The sequence below is a fragment of the Adiantum capillus-veneris genome, chromosome 17, assembly GCF_014529385.1.
Source record: "Adiantum capillus-veneris isolate H3 chromosome 17, ASM1452938v2, whole genome shotgun sequence".
NCBI lineage: Eukaryota > Viridiplantae > Streptophyta > Polypodiopsida > Polypodiales > Pteridaceae > Adiantum > Adiantum capillus-veneris.
This window is the reverse complement of record NC_140947.1, coordinates 108,080,194-108,099,777: the sequence shown is the minus strand read 5'-3', so window position 1 is coordinate 108,099,777 and position 19,584 is coordinate 108,080,194. Positions and strand designations below refer to the sequence as shown.

The 19,584-nt window shown below is 41.7% G+C and overlaps 1 protein-coding gene across 1 annotated transcript; it reads left to right on the top strand.

Annotated features, from left to right (window-relative positions):
- Positions 1–9,079: 9,079 nt before the first annotated feature.
- On the top strand, positions 9,080–12,520 carry LOC147437849 (ACT domain-containing protein ACR4-like). Its single transcript, XM_086487284.1, has 7 exons — positions 9,080–9,281; positions 9,368–9,413; positions 9,665–9,779; positions 9,869–9,936; positions 10,321–10,917; positions 11,119–11,223; positions 11,430–12,520. Exons 1-7 carry the CDS (start codon positions 9,214–9,216, stop codon positions 11,778–11,780), a joined length of 1,350 nt encoding a protein of 449 aa, XP_086343410.1. The 5' UTR covers positions 9,080–9,213; the 3' UTR covers positions 11,781–12,520.
- The last annotated feature ends 7,064 nt before the right edge of the window (positions 12,521–19,584 follow it).

Below are 19,584 nucleotides of genomic sequence, written 5' to 3'. Positions count from 1 at the left end.
GATTGCATGTCCCCTCCTTCTCATTCCTCCATTTCCTGCCTTGCGCACGCACGCCACCAAGCTCGCTTTCGCCCCCTCCCCAACTCATCGCATGTCCTCGTTTTTTCCTTAGGACTAGCTCTCTTCACTTGGCAACTCTTTGCTTTTCTTCTTTGTCGCTAAGAGCGCATTCTTGGAGATTCATCCTAATAAAACGACTTCCCAGAGATTCGTCGCAACTCGCTACATATACTTGTTCTATAAAGTATACCTCTATTGAAAGCAATCCCTTGGGGGAATGAGAAAGTCGTGAGGTGGGAGAGCATGGCGTTGCAACAAAGCTACCTAGATGCGATAGCCTAGTTTGTTGCCAAAAGATTTGAATGAAGTAACTCGTTGGCTTGCAACGCAAGGTTTGAACGTTGTTCCAACGTCCCCTCTTTCAAGTTTCAATTTGAGGTAAATAAGCCTTTATGCTTTCTTGGTCATTCACACTTAAGCATGCCCTATAAAGCTACTTAGGGCATGGTCACGCATGGCTTCGTTATTTGTAAGCTTGGCGAACTTCTCTCAAAAGCTCACAGCAGAGACCTAGAGTAGTAAGTAGAGAGAGGAGAGCAGGGCGCAATCAGGAGAGAGAATGACTGAAGCGACCGGGCATAGTTTTGTAACTATCCCTTTTTAGGCATAGTTGCATTACAAAACCGATCAAAAGCTGTAGCGTGTCAGAGCTACTCAACAAAACTAAGCCTCACGTAACCATAGCCTTACTAAGATCTATAGCAAAGATGCCCAACTTCTATCCCTTAAATTAACGTCGTCAAATACTAATAACAGTAGTAGAACTTTGCATTTTCGACCAAGAATTTTGCACTATCTACAAAGTGGGATGTGAGCACTACTACACTTCACCACCTATGTTTTCTTAATTATTTTCACTTGTAAAATCTCTAAAATAAAAATACCAAATTTTTGAAGAAAAGTTTTCAATTTTCTTCATATGGGCCTCTTTGAGGGACTTGTTATGAATACAACAATGAGCAAATCACAACATTCATGAGAAGCTAAGCCAATGAGGTGGAAAAATATGCAAGATTTCACACAATCAAACAATTGATCCACATTCTTTGAATATCCTCAACAAGTGGTCTATTGCAAAGACAAATTTGATGGCCTCCTTGCAATGCTTTTTTTAGTTCCAAGTTACAAATGTTCATCCATTTGACGAATCCACCCTTCCAAATGGATGTTCCCGCTAGCATAATGAAATAAATGCATTTGAGGGCTCTAAATTTTTGAGGTTTTGTTGCCTTGTCTTCACCAAGATGTTGTACTTAGAATGAGGTATTGTGGAGGAAGAAATCAAATGATGTTAGGATATAGAATGCGGAAAAGACCTATCATGCCAACCAGTGTTAGAAAAAAACCGGGGTCTAGTGTATTTTAACCGGCTGAAATTATAGAATCCTGGTTAGATTTGAGCTTGCCTTTAAGAAAACCGGTAAATTTACACAAGTTTTAGTGTAATTGCCAGCAAAAGCTTCAAATTTTGACCTGAAAACCGAGAGAATTTCAAGTTTCCCTTTATTTTGATTGGTTGGGAAAAATGTATTTTTCTAGCCCTGATGCCAACATAATCCTCTAAAATTGAAAAAGCCAATAGTGGCTTTAGTGGTAGACCGAGATGTACAATCCTACAATCAAGATCTCCATGAGATTGCATTTTTTGTTCATGTGTCCGGCCAGTTATGCTTAGACCTTCTACATTCATTCTCCCTTTTTTCAAAATAGCTTATGTCCTCATTAGCTGTTTGATTTGGTGGTTTTCTAGACTTTTGGTTCTCAATCTCTTGAATTGTTGCCCTCGAGTGTGTTTGGATGTGTGGACTTCAAGCTCTTGGTGCCACTAGACCATTTGATGCTCCATCATCTAATGAAGTCTAGTCATTTGATGTTTTGAAAACTACCTAGCCGCCTCTTTAAAATCTGCTTCTCTGAAAATCTAAAATTTGGCCAATTGGTGCTTTGGTATGGCCATCTAGCCCTCATAAAATTTGAAAATTATGTTATGAGTTTTGAATCTTGAAATATGAAATTTGATTACTGAAATCTAAAATTTATGTAATTTTCTAAGAAAATCTATAAACTTGAAATTATGATCTAAATGTTTTGAAAATTCAACTTTTTGATCTGAATTTTTTGAAAATGTAGATTTTTAATATTAAATTTTTGAAATTCCAATTTTTTTATTTTTGATATGAATATTTTGATTTTTGATTTTTGATCTAGTTTGATTATTCATTTTTTTTCCAAATTTTTTATTTGTAAATTCAAAATTTGAAAATTTCTAGTCTGCTCTTAGAAAATGTTTGATAGCTCCCTTGTCCTTCTAGCCATCTGACTTCCTCTAATTTGAATCTTTGAAGTTCAGCTGTCTGGTCTAGCCATCTGATTTTCAAAATCTAGCCAATTGACTCTCTAAAATCTGGTTATAGTCTACCTTTAGCCACCCTCTGATATGGTAGACGAGAGAATTAAAATGTGCCCTTCTGGCACATTTCCTAACCTTGCTTTTGGAGGGAAATGTGCCAGAAGAAGGGCACATTTCCCTCCAAAAGCAAGGTTATAAAAGACAATACTAGGGTCCCATATAGTATGCTCACAATGTATCTTGTCTTTGAGAACACGTAGGGAAGTCGAATTCCAATGGCTAATCCTTCTCATAATCAAAGTTGTTTTCAAATTTCCTTTTGCATGATGATCTGAAAACAAGATCCATCTTCATGGTATTCCCCATGAAATCTCGTGGAAATGTTCGTATTCTTGTAAGTATCTACACAAGATGCTTTATGTTCCTTAAGATAGTTCACTGGTTGTTAGATATTTTGTTCGTCCACAAACACTTGATCTAGACCGTACATCAACTCTCGGTCATCCTTTTGATACCGTGGTTACTTCCTCCATCATCATGCTTCCAACACCTTGGATATAGTTTGAAAGCTCTAACACGAAACGTAGTAGTTTTGCAAGAAGTATCTTCACATGTTGAATAATGAACACTGTCATGCCATCACTATGATATCTATCATTCATACTGAAAGTCAAAATATGACATAATGCTAAAGTGTGACTCTCAATTGGCACTCCATGGTCACAAGCACGCAAGCTCACCATTTTGCATTGGTCTTGCACTCTCACTACAAGTACATTCTCCTCCTCGTGGATCACCATCATTTCCTCTATAATGAGTGTCTCCATCTCCTCGGGAACTACCCTCACCTATAGTGGAATCAACGTTTCCTCCATCATGCATTAGGAAAGAACTCGTTCAAGCATTGTGACTTTGCCCATGCCTTGAGACTCATACCCTAGCTGCATTATTGCAAAAAGCGTGTCTGTTTCTTGCACTAAGACTGTCATTTATTGTTATCCGTGTATGAAGATGATTATAGACCGATTTTAAGACTACATCATTACACACAATAAGCTACAAGAGACCGAACATAATTCACCATACTAGTATCATCATCATCATTAACATCAGAATACATCATCATCTTGATAATTATAACACGTAGATAGCGTCTGGCTATATAACCCCGCATAAACATGATGGTACAAAAGGTAGCACCGTTTCCAAGCAAAGATTCCATCGATTCATACATACATTAAGGTTTCCGACGGACTAACATGTGGCATACACGGAGGACTTGATCCCACTTACAAAGAACTAATCACCATATAGAAGAATCAGGACGCGGAGGAAAAGGGGAGGCATGCTAGGGTTGAGATAAGGCCGCAAGGCAGAAAATGGTTGGTAATTTGAATAGTGCCACCTTAACATGTTGGGATCCTCATTCCACCAAGGGGGATATGGAGGATTGTAAAGACTCAAAGAGTTGGCACACAGATTAAGACAGAACGCAATACGTCGGAATAGTGCTTTATACCACACCACAATGCTCTTCTATTGAACCACTTCCTCCTGTACTTGCTCTTTCTCTTCCTTGCTCAACATCATTTGGATTTTCAGAGTTTTCAGCTCCACTTCCTTCGTTCAAAGTGCCATTTTCACGTTCTACAACCGGTTAGTATTCTCTGCATTAGATACATGGTTTTCAAATACATCTCTATATGGAATTGGGTCAGAAACATGAGCCTTTTGCTTACCCCAATCTATCAAAGCGATAGATGACCCACCCGGTGGAGCCTCCAGTGCAAGCTGAGCTGGTATGCCGGATAGGGGTCTGAGAGACGATTTCCATTTCTTGATCTCACCCTCCCACTGAACTTGGATGCAATCCTTCAAGAGAGACACCACCACATCCAAATCATCTTCAGTAAGGGGAAGTAAATTAGTGCTAGCCTTCTGGTAGGCTAGTTTGAGAGACTAGTTGTTAACCACCGGTGTCCACTTCTAGTAGTCATGGGCCGGGCTTGTCAGTCCAATAGAGAAAGGGTAAGAGTGATCGGTGATGAGAGGCGCACTCTAACTGGAACATTCTAGAGTTAGCTGGCTAAGCATGGGCGCCCAAGTGTGAATGGGAAAGCTCATATAAAAGTCACCTAAACCTAAAAATCACTCATTCTCTCATTTGTGCAATTGAAGAGTGCTCTTGCTCCATCTCCATCTTCTTCTTCATCTCTTTGTGTGTGTGTATGCGAGAGAGAGCGCGCGCGCGCGCGCGCGCGCGAGAGAGAGAGAGAGAGAGAGAGAGAGAGAGAGAGCATTGCGACGGCACGGCGGTAGCTCCCTCTTCTTCGCAGCGAGGAATCCTCCACGAAGGTGAGCATAGGGCGGTGAGTGACACACCCTTGCTCTCTTGAGCTTGCTAGATTAATTTGGCTGTGTGCTTGCACCCATTTGTGGTTTGCACATAGTGTACGGCAAGTCCCTTGCTTTGACATGTGCGACAGATGCGCACATTTTTGGTGCCGTTGCTGGGGAGATGCCCTGCACTAAGCTCGAGTAGCACTCTATGTTGCTTTGTGGTGCAATGTGAGATGTAGGAAAGGTAGAGAAAGAAGGTGTGTGGCTGTTGAGAAGGATTTGTGAACTTTGTTTTTGCTGCAGTGTACTGTTTTTTGTTATTAAGGTGTTAGATTTTTTGCTGCAATGTACTATTTTCTGTTGATAAGGTGTTAGATTTAAGGTATTAGATCTATAGTGTTAGATCTGTAAGGTGCTGTAAGTAGATATATCAGTTAATTAGTTGTTGTAGTACTGTGTTAAACAGTGTGTAATAGTAGCTATGTTAGTTGCAAGTAGGTAGGTTAGGTGTGTGTGTGTGTGTGTGTGTGTATGTGTCCGCGTGCGCGGCGCGACCGCGGCGACCTTATCCTCCAAATTTTTTTTAAAAAAAATAATAAAATGATAATAGTATTTTATTTATTTATTTGTAAGGAAGGACCGAGATCGGGAACATTCCCCAAGCCCAGGGCTCAGCTCTCAGTCACCCTTTGGACTTACTTATTTTAGCCTCACGCCTAAGTAAAAATCGACCCTTTTGAGGACCATCGGAGCTTCGGGTAACCAAACGCTGTGCTATAAAGCACACCATGACCCCTTGAGCGATACGCTCATTTCGAGCTATCACACGCTTTAATCCAAAAACTGATCGTAAAAAGACATAAAAAACCAACAAAAAACGGAGTGCAAAACGCCTGAAAAATTAAGCGGTTAATCTTCGAGGGTATTCACCGCCGCTTGTAGGGTGCCAAAGGCACATGCATGTGCAAGCGGCTAGGGAGAGGGAAATAGAGAGTTTCCTAGAACAACGGCGAGCCATGAAGGGAAAGACCCTTGGAACAACAGGCATAGCAATCAAGCAATCGAGTGCTCTTGAGTTAGCAGGCAATGTGGGTCAAATTGTGGGGAACAACAATGCTTCCACCTCAAGGGAAACCTTTAGTACGCCAGGCCTAGAAGGGATATTTCTCAACGAAAACTGGGAATATGACCTACAAATTGAAACCTTGACTGACCTGTACACGAGTTACATATACCATATAGGTTGGTTAGAAGTTGTACAATCTACTTCTAGCGCATGCCACAAGTCTAGAGGAGCGGCAACAGATGGTATGCAATGTCATCCATAGCATCATCCAATCGGAGAGGCAAAACCGAGGGATTAACATTCCTCAACGGGCCTTATGAAATTCTTGGATACGGGCAAGGCCAGACAACCGACACTATCACAGATGGAAACTCCTTAAGTGAGTCCAATGGACCCTTCATATATTGTGTTGCCTGAAGTTTTGGTACAGTCTGAACCCACAAGTAGTAGTTTTACTTTTCCAAATCTAGCTCATCTGTCTCTCGGAGATACTACGGCTATGATACCTACTATGGTGATGAGTACAAAAAGTACACCTTGGACCTCGTTTGTTAGTATTGCACCGCTACCTAGTAGCATAGTGCCCCCAACAATACCTACAGGTGTGCATAAGCCCATGTACTTGTCGCACCTCATGCCCACGTAGCTCCCACACCCCCAGTTATGCCAAGGGCTTACACTCCACAATGGCATCATCTGAGCTCTTATTCAAGTGGGGCCATACCATTTTAGCAATAACATGTCGTGTCTGGCACCGGCTATGCCTAGAGCCACACCTATGAACTTTGGACCACCACCATATGAGGTATGGGACCCGAAGGCCACGTATGCTAAGGCCAAGGCCAACTCCCATCCCACATGTATTTCCAGGAGCGCATGCACCACTTGCAACCACTATACCTGCTTATTTAGAAGATTTGGAAACATTTGCTCAAACTATCGGTCAATCTATTGCTGAGAATATGCGTAACACGCCTGATAGAGAGCCTATAAGTAAAGCAGTACAAATAGCCAAGCTCACACAAAAATTTAGTGGAGACGGGGATATGAGAAAGCATATCGAAGTGTTTGAACAAATATGCGATTCTCTAGGAGAACACAATGACCTGCATAAGAGTAATGCTTTAAGCCTAACCTTAAGTGGGAAGGCTGGGGATTGGTATAGAATCGTAAGGGTGGACAGAAAAAACAATTTACCCTACTCTTAGGAGATTGTTCATGAAAGAATACATACGAGAGGGAGCGCTTTGGGGTGTAGCCTCTTAGCTCCAGAAAGCCCAACGAGAGGAAGGAGAGTCGGTGAGAGACTTTATTAGTCCCTTGAAGCATTTGAATTCTCGTTGTAATCCAAATGAGCGCTTCAATAATAATCAACTGCTTGATAGATTCATTAGGGGATTACGACATGAGGATATCTACAATGACTTAGTCATTAGAGGTATCACCACTTTGGGAAGCAGTCACCACCAATGCGATCCAATTGGAGGACAATTTAATGATTCAAGGAGAAAGAGTGTCTGTTGAGCCCAAATCTACTAGCTCGCAAGCATCGGGGCATCAGCCAATGACCTGCGAATAATGGCACTACATGAGCATACAAAGGCACTATTCACATATTCATATTAAAACAGTAGGAGATATGTACAAGCATACGCCAAATAAAGCAAACAAATAATCTGCCGCAAACAGTAACTCCTATCCGCACAAAGCTTACATGAATCATATATATGATAGCATAAAAGCTGGCCATAACGCACGTCAAATTGGTTCAACTCGGCCAAATCAAATCACATGAATATAAATATCTTCATCGGCTTAAAAACATGCTCGCATACCCATATGCATCCGTAACAACCATAAATTGGCATCAACCAAAACACTCACGGATTACTTGTCGTCAAACTGCTTGAGAAGAGTCGTATTTGCGACAATGGTGAAGAGCAGATACACAATCAGGATTGCCTTAAAACACATCGATGGCCCAAAATTGGCTCCAAATTCATGCATAAATATGGTGCAATTGGGTGCATCAAGAAATCAATGCCAACACTAATGGCCGGGTTTGTGCGAACAACGGTTGAAACGTCAACCACCCTCAAATTGAGGAGAGGTTCACGTTCGGGGACATGCTTTCGAGAGTTGAGTGGCTTCCCACAAGCACCACTAGGTTTAGTGTAATCCCACCTACAAATTTTGAGATTTATCTCTAAATTTTATATTTGAAGGTGAAAAAACCTATAAAGTTTTTTAAAAGTAAAAACCTTCAAGTTTAGTCAATTTACCTCTATTGTTTCTCATATGTAAGTTTGGCAAGTTTTTGGACAGATGGCGCTCTAGGCTAAGCCATTGTGGCTGGCCGCTGGAGTTGAGCTGGCAGGTGATGGGGACGTGCAGAGCAATGAGGATGGGCCAGGCGGAAGCTGCTCAAACAAGGGAGCTCTGGTCCAAGCAAGGATCGCGGGGGATGGGAGATGCCGAGTCCCGACCCGCAACGGAGCGTCGGCTGCCGGTCAGCAGCCAAGGCCTGCGGCTTGCCTGCCTGCATGGGGGGTGGGGGACAAGCGCGATGTGGGCTCAAGCGAGCGCACACCCCGCGACTGCCAGGTGGCAACGCCTCACAACCGCCGTCTGCACGGGGCGGGGAGGTGCGAATCAAGAAAACCCAAATCAAATGCCAAAAGGCCAACCTCCTGTTTTATGCTCTTTCAAGTTCCTCTTGGCTTCAGGCAGTCCACTCTTCTCTCTAGCTCTCGCTTCTCCGTCTCCCTCCTCTGAGCTGTGTGCTGCAAACCTACAAATATCAAAGCTTGTTTCGAGCACGCACACAGTAGCCTCTTTCTCTCTCACACACAGACACAGCGGCCCTCTTCTGTATGTCGTTTGCACTGACAATCCATCAGCTTGTTCCAAGAAAAGGCTCTCTCTCTCTCTCCCCTTTCTCGCTGTATGCTTGCTTGCTTTCGTTCTCTCTCTTCTGCTTTCGTTGAAACTTGAACGCTTGCAGTCTCTCTCTCTCTCTCTCTCTCTCTCTCTCTGCGCTGAGTTTTGGCCTAGATCTGAGCTTGGTTACGCCTGCAAAGCGCTTTCCCGCGCTCTGCTGCATTTTCAACATTTTCCCGCCTCAAACTGCAAGCAGGCATTCGTTTTCAAGCGGGCATTCGTCTGCGGTTCCCCCCCCCCCCCCCCCCCCCCCCTCTCTTTCCTCTCACTCTCTCTCATGCGCACACGCGCGCGCGTGCTCTCTCACATAAACACAAAATACAAAGGGGCATACATTCTCCCAATAGTTCATATTGTGCGAGTGCTCTCCTCGAAGGTAGACTACTTCTGCTGCAAGATTGCGGGCGCAGCTACCTTTAGGTGTTGAATCCCACTCCACCTCAGAGCTGACACAGCAATGGATTTCCCGCACTGTGCTGAGCTCAACGAGTACCAGAAGTTTGTATGGAGAATGAACCCGCCCAGGTAGCCTGCAAATACCCTTTCTTCCTCACCGTCCCTTGTCCTCCACATTTCAATTTCCTCACCCGCTTGGTCTGCTGAATTTGCAGGGTTGTTGTTGACAATTCATCCTGCGAGGTTGCCACTTTATTCAAGGTAGCACAAATTTTGTATGCATAGCTTCTGCAATTGTGTGCTCGCTTGTTAGTTAGACATGCAATTTGATCAGCTGTTTGTATTGCGCATTAAACATGAGTCCTCGTGGACTTTGTCTGCTCATTTTGTATCCACATTCATACGTCCATGAGATTTGAACTGCGATATGTGCTTTAGGTAACATGCATAACAGAAGATGTGTATCCATATGGGACCCATAAATCAGTGGGCATTTCTCTCTTGGATTACAGGTCGATAGCTCCAACCGCCTTGGCATTCTGCTTGAAGTGGTTCAAGCCCTCACAGATCTGGATCTTAGAATCAACAAAGCTTACATCTCCTCTGACGGTGGCTGGTTTATGAATGGTAAGTTGCGTGCTCACAAATTCTGCAAACTGCGCCTTGAATTTGACACACTGCAAATTTCTTAACATTTCCTCTTATTCTGTATGCAGTCTTCTATGTCACTGATGCCCTTGGGAACAAAATTTCAAATAAAGACACCATAGGCACTATTGAGAAGGTACTTAAAATTTGCACTTACCGGAGCCCTGAATTTGTTTTGCTGGGGTGCCACTGACTAATACGCTTGCTTCACTGTCTTGTATCATTTTGGCACTTAAATTAAAAGGTGCTGTGTTTCTAAATGTGAAATCACAAGCAGCATACCACTGATTATACCTCATGCAAGCATGGCCCACATCATACCATCATGGACATGGTGTTTGTTCATACACACGCACATGTGTTTTTTATAGCAACACGCACATGTGTTTTTTTATAGCAGGTGTATGGACATCAATTTTGTCTGCATCGCTGTTGGCACATGGGTGGTGTTTTTTTTTGCGTGAATAGTTCCTAGTGACACTAATTCCAAGCACTGAACACTTATTTTGTCTGTGTGTAGCGTATCAGTTCATGCCACGAGTTCCCCAGAAGAGTAGGCCTCATTCAATCTGCCAAAACGTCAGATGCCCCCAAGCACACGATAATTGAGCTAACAGGTCGAGATAGACCCGGCCTCATGTCAGAAATATGTGCCTTGCTAACCCAGATGAAGTGCAATGTGAATGCAGCGGAGCTGTGGACACACAACATGAGAGTTGCGTGCCTCTTACATGTCTCTGACGAAGCAACGGGCAGTCTTATTGAAGAGAAGGATAAGCTTCATGGCATCAAAGAATCTCTTTGCAATCTGCTGAAGGGTGACCAGGACTCAAGAGGGGCGAGGATGGACTTTGTAACTGGCATCACACATTCAGAAAGGCGCCTCCATCAAATGATGTTTGCAGACCGTGACTATGAGAGAGATGACGAAGATGGTGATTGGGACATGAATGGAAAGATCACGGTCGACAATTGTGATGAGAAGGGCTACTCTGTACTGCACATAGAGTGTAGAAACCGACCCAAGCTGGTCTTTGACACTCTCTGCACACTGACAGACATGCACTATGTTGTATTCCATGCGACTATTGATTCTGATGGTCAAAGAGCTTACCAAGTAAGATATCTTTGCTTTAAATTGAGACACTTGGGAGTTAATCATGCACTTAAATACTTTTGTACGTGTATTGTCACATTGTACTCGGGCTTCCATTATGATGTTTAGCATCACAAAAGCAATATAATCTGGCGAGTGTTCTAGTCTTGCTTTCCAGGCACATGGACCAGGCTCATTCCTGATCGTTTGTTGTGAATGCAGGAGTACTACATTCGCCACACTGATGGTTGCACTCTCAACTCAGATGCAGAGAGGAGAAGAGTCATTCAATGCTTGCGGGCAGCAATTGAACGTCGTGTCTTTGAGGTATTGTCAGATATGATGATTTTTAAAATCAATTATGCATCAGTGTTTTGAGGAATTTAAGAACGTCCTCTCTAGTGCTGGTTAAATTTTTGATGTTGTAGATCTGACCTGTAGTTTGATATCTTTTTGCTTTGTGCACATCATTGAATTGGCAATATCTGTGTGTTTTGAACCGGGGAATTGACAGGTGCTTTGTGCTATTGCAGGGCTTGAGACTTGAGTTGTGCACTAGTGACAGAGTCGGGCTGTTATCTGAAGTGACCCGCATAATGCGAGAGCATGGCCTTTCAGTAACAAGGGCTGATGTCTCTACAACTGGCAACAATGCAACCAACGTCTTTTATGTCACAGACACCACAGGTAATGAAGTGGACCTGAAAGTGATTGAAGCGGTCAGGCGAGAAATTGGGCAAGCAGTTCTCAAAGTCACTCCAATGCTGCCAACATCACCTTCAAGGATAACACAGGAAATAAAGTCAAGATTTTCTTTTGGAACCTTGTTTGGAATGCCTTCTCAAGTGCTGTACAACTTGGGCTTGATCAGGTCTCACTCATAGAATACTAGAAGAGTCCTCACAATATGTTCCTCTAACAGATTGCCGCGATTAGCTCGGACTTTTCTGTTTTTACATTCCATCATCACTGCCATCTAAGAAATGGCCATTTGAGCATAGTGTGCAGAAAGTCATGGAATGCCTGCTTGGCTTAATGGTCAATAGCATCAAGAGGGCTCTTCTAGATGCACGGATATGGCTACAGACAGCTTCTGATGAATGGGAAGCCCTTCGAGTGGTTCAGCATCAAGAGGGCTCTTTCTAGATGCAGGGATATGGCTAGACAGCTTCTGATGAAGGGGAAGCCTCTGGAGTGCTTCCTGTTGGAGCATGGATTCGTGATTGAAGCTCTTGAAGTGCTTCCCACTTGTCCTTATTATGGAGCATGGACTCCAGCTCCATTACAGCATTACAAGAAAATATTGAAAATATTCACGCTTGTAACATTACAAAGGCTTTCGGATCCTGCACCCCCTTGTACATAATAAAAATATACTTATTATTTACTCAAGAAGAGTTTAAGGTAAAGCCCATGTTGGCCCTAAAGCTACCATTGTAAACCATTGTAGGTCAATATGTGCTGACAAAGAGAAGAAGAGAGGGTGCATATGTTGTTGATAGTTGCTTGTTGTGGAGGGTTTCATGATTTACTCTTTCCCTTGCTTTTCCTCGTTGAATGTAGCCCTAACAAAAGGCTTTGTATAGAAAGAGATTCTGTTTATAGTTTGGACTATTTCATGTCACATGATATGTTTTATTTACCCCTGTTTCATGCATTGAACTTGGCCCTTAAATAGGCTTTAAATACAAGGTCCATTTTCATTTAGGCTATTTACATTAAATGCTAGTTATGCCTTCCAAGCGCACTTGCTCTTTTCATGAAGTAGCATTTGACGCTAGTTTGTAAATAGCCCTTACATCCTCTCAATCTAATAGCAAGGTGGGGCACCCAAGAAGCATAACTTAGTTGGTGAGACCTTTGAGATGTAACCCCGAGGTTGAGGGTTCGAGGCTCACAAGTTGCGTTCTCTTGGGTGTATCCTCCTCCCCTATTGTTTTTAGGGGGGGGGGGGGGGGGGGGGTGTTCCCCACGGTTGGCCCTCGAGGGTGTAATCAATTATGTACAATTGTAAATACACGATATGTATAGTTTCTCCCTACTTCCTTCCCCGCATTGATGGTGAAAAAAAAAAAGCAAGGTGGGGGGCATGAGTATGAAGTTCAAATTTGGACTCTCACAATATGCAAAACGAGCATAGAGATTATTGTGATAGAATTGCTAATCAAAATACAATGTTTACATGGGACAAGAATTATATAGATATCAATATATATATTTGCATTGCAAAACTCCTAATTGCGAGTGATTGTACTAGAGTGCCACCAAGAAATATATAAATCTTAGTAAAGTTTGAATTTTTAATATTGTGGACAGGTTGTGGTAAAAGAACCTTGAAGGAACAAAAAGATGGCCCAAACGAAGAGGCATAAGAGTGTCATCACACTTTGGGAGGAAGTAAAAAAGCAATGTGTTGTTAGTCTTGAGACGAGAGAATATGGTAATAGAGTCACCATCAAAAAAGATATAGATGAAGAGGCTCCTAATGGATTGCTAGAAGGCCCATACAAAGGCGTAAGTAAGTGGTGGGAGGTGAGCCACATATCTATCTGTTAAAAGCACCCAATGAATAATGAGAGGATCAGGCGAAGGTACTAGAGGGTTGGATGTATCAAGAGAATGGGCAACTAAAGTTCAATACTAGCTCCAAGCGGGTTCGTTGACGGACCAAGTCGAAGTACCATTTAAGAAAATTGCTAGAAGAGTCAACAAAGTGAGTGCAGAGTTATTTTAGGCTTTGCCTAGTGTGGAAAACATAAGATAGGTGCACCAAAAACCACATTTGAAGTGAATCGCACATGTATTAGAGATGATAAGCAGTGTTCGCGAAAAATTGTCTTTTCAAACATACAAAATTCCTTTCCTTGATTTTGTCAAGAGGAAATTTTAGAAAATTAGGTCAATTTTAGAAAATCAAGCTGCCATCATTGATGTGAAGTGAAAACTTAGAAAGCAGTGAGAAGTCATCAAGAATGTCAACATAAATGGTGACGCAAGTGTCAGTGTCACGTTAGAAGCCACTCAAGTAAAACTAGGCTTGACCATGATAGCAACACCATTCACACTAAGAATTGCAAATCAAACAATTGCACAACTCGAAGGGATGGTAGACCTAGTATCAATGAAGGTAGGTGTTTGAGGACAAATCAAATGGGCATCCACTTGGCCGGACACCACATTTGTACTCTATTGATTTTTCGAGTTAGTGTAGTGATACTCTATGTAAATATTGATTACAGAGTAGTGGATCAATCCCCTGAGTTGTAATGATGTAATGATATTTGTAAAGGTCCGTGTGAGCCGGCCACTAGCCATTTAGAATGCCCTAGGTATAAAGGTCAATAACTTTAATGTGAAAGGGGGCTTATCTTGAGAGAAGAAGAAGGAGCTTTAAAAACGTACGCTCCAGCTACGAGCTGCTCTGACTTGTAATCATCGCAATTAACGATTGGGTAATCAGTTTTCAATTCCGAAACTTGCATTGTGTTTCTCTCTCTTTGCTCTTTAATTCAAGTGTAAGTATTGTCAGTTTTGTTGATGTTCGCGACTACGTGTCTGTGAGTTGTAAATGCAGATTTGAGTGCTTAAATCATTGTTTCTAGTCGTTTTGACAATAGGGGAGTGTTCTTAGACCATAGGACGACATTTCTGACATGTTCTGTTGTAGTTTTTAGGACCTTTTTCATGATGGACTGTGATTTTGGTACCTTGTCGGATTGCGATTACAGTTGGTAGAATTGTGCCTCATAGACCTCCTCCTAAAGTTTCGTTGCATTTTGAGTCCGTTCGAGTGCCGAAATGGCGTGATGACCTAGAGCTGAAAGAAAGGACATAGACAGATTTCCCTGATCATTGAGTGTTGGTTTGTTTGTAGAGTTGTTGTGTTTGCTTGTTAAGGTTCACTTTTTGAGATTGACGATCTCAAAGAGTCTTCGTGCCCCATCCGAGTCACTTTCCCTGAGTATTGACATTATGTTAGTGCTAGAAAGTTATAGTGCAGACAGACGTCCGTCTCGCGGCGATCTGCTAACATTGGCGCCATTACCGGGGATATGATCCTTAGATGGTGAGTGACTTAGTGTATATTTAGAGCGTTCTTTTTCTAAGATTTTCCTTCCATTCCATTTACTCCTTAGCAGTGAAGCAGCTAGACACGGGGTTTAGTGCTTAGTAGAGTTTAGAAGTCGAGGACTTGCTAGATCTATTCTTGAGAGGTAAAGAGCGTTGTGAGTGAGATAGCCAAAAGCATTTCATTCTCCGATTTTCTCTATGCTTTCAGAGTGCTGTTCCGTTTTTCGTAGCGGCTTTATTTTGTACCTTTTTGTTAGTTTTTGTTTTATGTTTCATTTCAGTACTTAGGAGTAGGATAAATAGAAACTACCACCATCAAATTTGGGCTAAAAGATTGAGGGAAAAAAGGGTGAAAATCATATTTTGGTAAAAATGACCATGACTCTGAAATTCTGAAAATTTGATGATAGAAACCTCAAAAGTGATCCAAATTCAAAAATTTATGGATCAAGGGCATCGACAAACTCTCTAGAAGCAATTTGAGAAGTTTGGCAAGAATCTGTGGAGGAACATGGATCGCAATCTATGTACCTTAGAGACCATTTTTGGTGAAAAGAGACCAATTACAGTGTACATCATTGGGAAACTGCTCTGATCAAGTTTGCTTGAAAGAAAATCACATCAAAATTGGATGTTAGGGCAAAAACAGTAAAACAAGCATTACAGAAACAAAAGTTGGGTTTTTTCAACTTTTTGGGATCCAAATTCAAAAAGGGGTGAGATTTGGCTTCTACACGGCATAGAGAACCTGCAGGACAAAATTCATCAACAAAATAATGCCAAACATGGATTGCGACCCATGTACCTTTTTGAAATTTTGGGCTAATATTTGACAAGAACATCCTTGATAACTAGTGGAACAACTTTGCCAAAAGGGACTATGTCAAAAAAATAGCCAAATACAGAAACTATCCAAAAATCGTGGGGCAGACAAAATACCTCACTTTTGACTAAGAAAAAGTTGGCCAAATTCAAAAAGATTTGGGGAATAGTGTCAGCATAACATGGACTACAAGCTCACCAAGTTTTATGTCAAAATGTGGTCAAACATGGATCGCGATCCATGTACCTCATAAACAAGTTTTGAATTTTTTTTGGCTGAGATTTGACCAGTAGGTAGTTGAAACATAGACAAACACTTTTCCCAAAAGAACCAAATGCAAAAAAGTTGTGAAAAGTGGTTCAAAGAGCCAGAAACAAAACATTCTCTAAACTGTCACAGCAAGCTGTAGAAGTCAGTTTTGGTTGGGTAAAATTGATCCAAATTCAAAAAGATTTGTGAAGCAAGCTACAAACATCACAAGCTATTAGCACACCAAAAATCTAGATCCAAAAGTGGTGGAACATGGATCGCGATCCATGTACCTTTGAGAAATTTTTAGAATTAAACTTTTCAAGCATGTAGCAGAGACCATTGTGAACAAAAGTCCCCAATGAAATTTTGTCAAAAAAGTTCAAAAATTGGGTCAAAAGTGCCAAAAACAGTGCAAAGAGGAAAATCCTAAAACAAACCCAGGGATTGACTTTTGCCTGACCTAAACAAGTCCAAATCACACAAAAACCATATAGCAAGGATCAGTGGACCAAGGGAAAGCCGTGTGTCAAGTTTCGGTACAATTTGACACATAGGTACATGGATCGCGATCCATGTTCCTTTGTCACAGAGTTATACCAAACTTGTGTCAGAGTTAAAGGACATCACAAGGAGTCTAGTGGTCTTTTCAAAAGTGAATTTGGATGTTAAAAACCTGTATAAAAGCCTAGAACTGCCAAGTACTCTGTGCAAGTGCCAGAATTGACCTAACTTTCAATCCAGAGGTCAATTTTCAAAAAAATTGATACCATAGGACCTCCTAATTATGCTGATTCTGATGGTACTAAGAGAAGTCAATTTGGGCTCCAAACATGGATCACGATCCATGTACCCAAAGTGACGGCTTGACCTAAAACTTTCCAGATTAGTAATGCATGTACTAGGAAACATATTCCCAAGTCCAAATTTGGAAAAAATTGAGTAAATTTGGGTCAAAAGGGAGCAAAACAGGTGACAAACTTAAAATCGCAGTGCAGACCTTGTATTGGCCATTTGACCTATCAAACCAAGTCCAAATCCAAAAAAATTTGAGATTTATCTTGTGGACATAGCCAAGAACAAACTCCTAAGAGGACAAGTCCAGATGTGATTGAACATAGATCATCCATGTACCTCAACCTCAAAATTTACTGAAAATTGGTATATAGCTTGCATATGACCTTGTCTACACACTGTCAAGATTTGGGAAAATTTTGAGAAATTTTTTTGATAGGGAACATGGATCGCGATCCATGTACCTCAGCATAGTGGGGCTATCTGACTTGGTGATCTTGTAGCAATACTTGAGAACATCCCAAATCCCAAGTTTGAGCTAAAAATACCTTTGGGAGGCTAAGATACAAGTCAAAGTTCCCGTGTTCTGGTCCTAAAATGCTTTTGAGTGCTGTTTCAAGTGCAGTTCACCAAAAGTGCTCTAACTTTTGATAGACAACTCCAAATTGAGTCAGGCATAGCTAAGAAGAAAGCTTTTAGGGTACCCATAACTAGTTTTCAAAAACCAAAAAAGTCACAAATTCTTGACTTTTGAGAGACCTTACCAAGGGGCAAAAAGAGATACGTTGCAACAAGACAAAGTGGGCTTGTCAAGGACTACCTTGAGAGATTTGAGTGAGCATTGACCATGACAAATCATCCACCACTAGGGTTTTCTACTCCACTCAAAGACATGAAAAACGCTGCAATGCCGACAACATGGGGATTGGGAGAATACCTAGAGGAGAAGCATCCTCTGATCAACAAACCGAACGTGAGATTCATCAAAGCCAATGAATCCATGAGAGTTCTAACAGATTATGCTCATGATGGCTTATGCAGATTCACAAACGGGGAGCCATACATCTTCTACAGGTGTGTAGAGCCCATTGCTAGAGAGTTGACCACTCATAAGAATCTCTATGTATTCACGTATACAAATGCTCACAAAGTGCAAGTTTTGATGGTGGATAAGTATGGACGTGAGTACAAACTTGTTGATCCAAATGACCTGGAGACATACACATACAAGGGTACTCCAATCTTTATTTACTTCAAGCCAAAACCGATGCCAGAGTACACATCACAGAGGATTCCATCGGGATTCTCTCCAAGACGAGAGGAGAGAGCGAGAGACATTTTTACAAGAGACCACAAATTGGCTAGATTGGTGACTGAACCACAATGATTAAGACCATATCAAGTGGCTCAATGTGTCAAGACAAAATACGATGGGTCGAAGGACCTATATGCTCATGTCTCACTCTTCAAACAAGTTTTGAGAGCTCAACAGATTGTGGATTTCCATACTCAGTATGAGGGATTTGGGTTGACATTAGAAGGTACGGCTTTGACATGGTTCCAACCACTAAATAGAGATGATTTTCCCAACATAGCACAACTCTTACGCGATTTTGTAGAGGAGTTTTCAAAAAGGGAAATCAAACACAACACATTGTCCCAAATCTACGCTTTCAAACAGAAAAAGAACGAAAGAGTGAAGGAAGCTTTTCTTTGCTTCAAACAATACATAGATAGATGTCCTGTGAGAGAGTTAGCACAAGATGAGAGGCTATCAGTTCTCTTCATAGAGGGCTTGGGGAATGAGACTTTCAAAAAGAACCTACATTGGAAAGGATTCATGACATTTGCGCAAGTCACTAGAGAAGCTCTATATCTAGTTGACAATTGTAAGGTCTATGGAGAGGTGACTGAAGATATAGACAACACGACTAGTAGTGCCTCATCTCCAAAGAGCGAATCAACAACAAAGAAGGATGTTCAAACTCCTTGGGAACCAATCATTGATCAAGTGGTCGAGGGGGTGATTAGAAGAATAAACCAAGGCTACAAACAAAACCTGATTGTACAACAACCTCAATTGAGGAGATGTAGTACTTGTGGAGGGGATCACCCCACTCCATGGTGTAACACTCAGCCAAACTCACAATGTGTGGTAGGGCAACAACCGCATCTTTTGAATGATGCTAGAGTAGTAGTCAACTACACTCAGCCAACACATGTACTGCAACCCACGAGAAACCAATACTTCATGGATACGAATACGCTCATGTTCATAGCCAATCAAGAGTACGGTTCGAAGAACATTCTCACGAGGCAAGGACAACCACTGGATCACCAGCTAATGAAACAAGAAGGTCCATGCTATGAATGTGGAGGTGATCATTGGGCACGAAGTTGTCCAAACAAGGGTCCACAAATAGAATTACTTGTATTCTGTGAACGTTGTGGGACAGACCATCTACGCCAAAACTGTGCTAAAAATCCAAACTACATAGGGAAAGCAATGATAGCCGTTTTTCGGCTCTCCGTAATTGCCATAGTAAGCTACCTCACCCTACCAAATTTACCCAAACACTATGGCTATCCCTACCATTTCACTGTACATAGGCGTGTGTGAGTTATGAGACTTTTCCCATATCTCCTTAAAAACCCTCAGCTAGCTAGTCACTGGGCTAGTTGAGCCAAAAAAATAAATAAAATCAAAAAAATAAAATATATTATGGCCCATTTGTGTGTAAATATTGCAT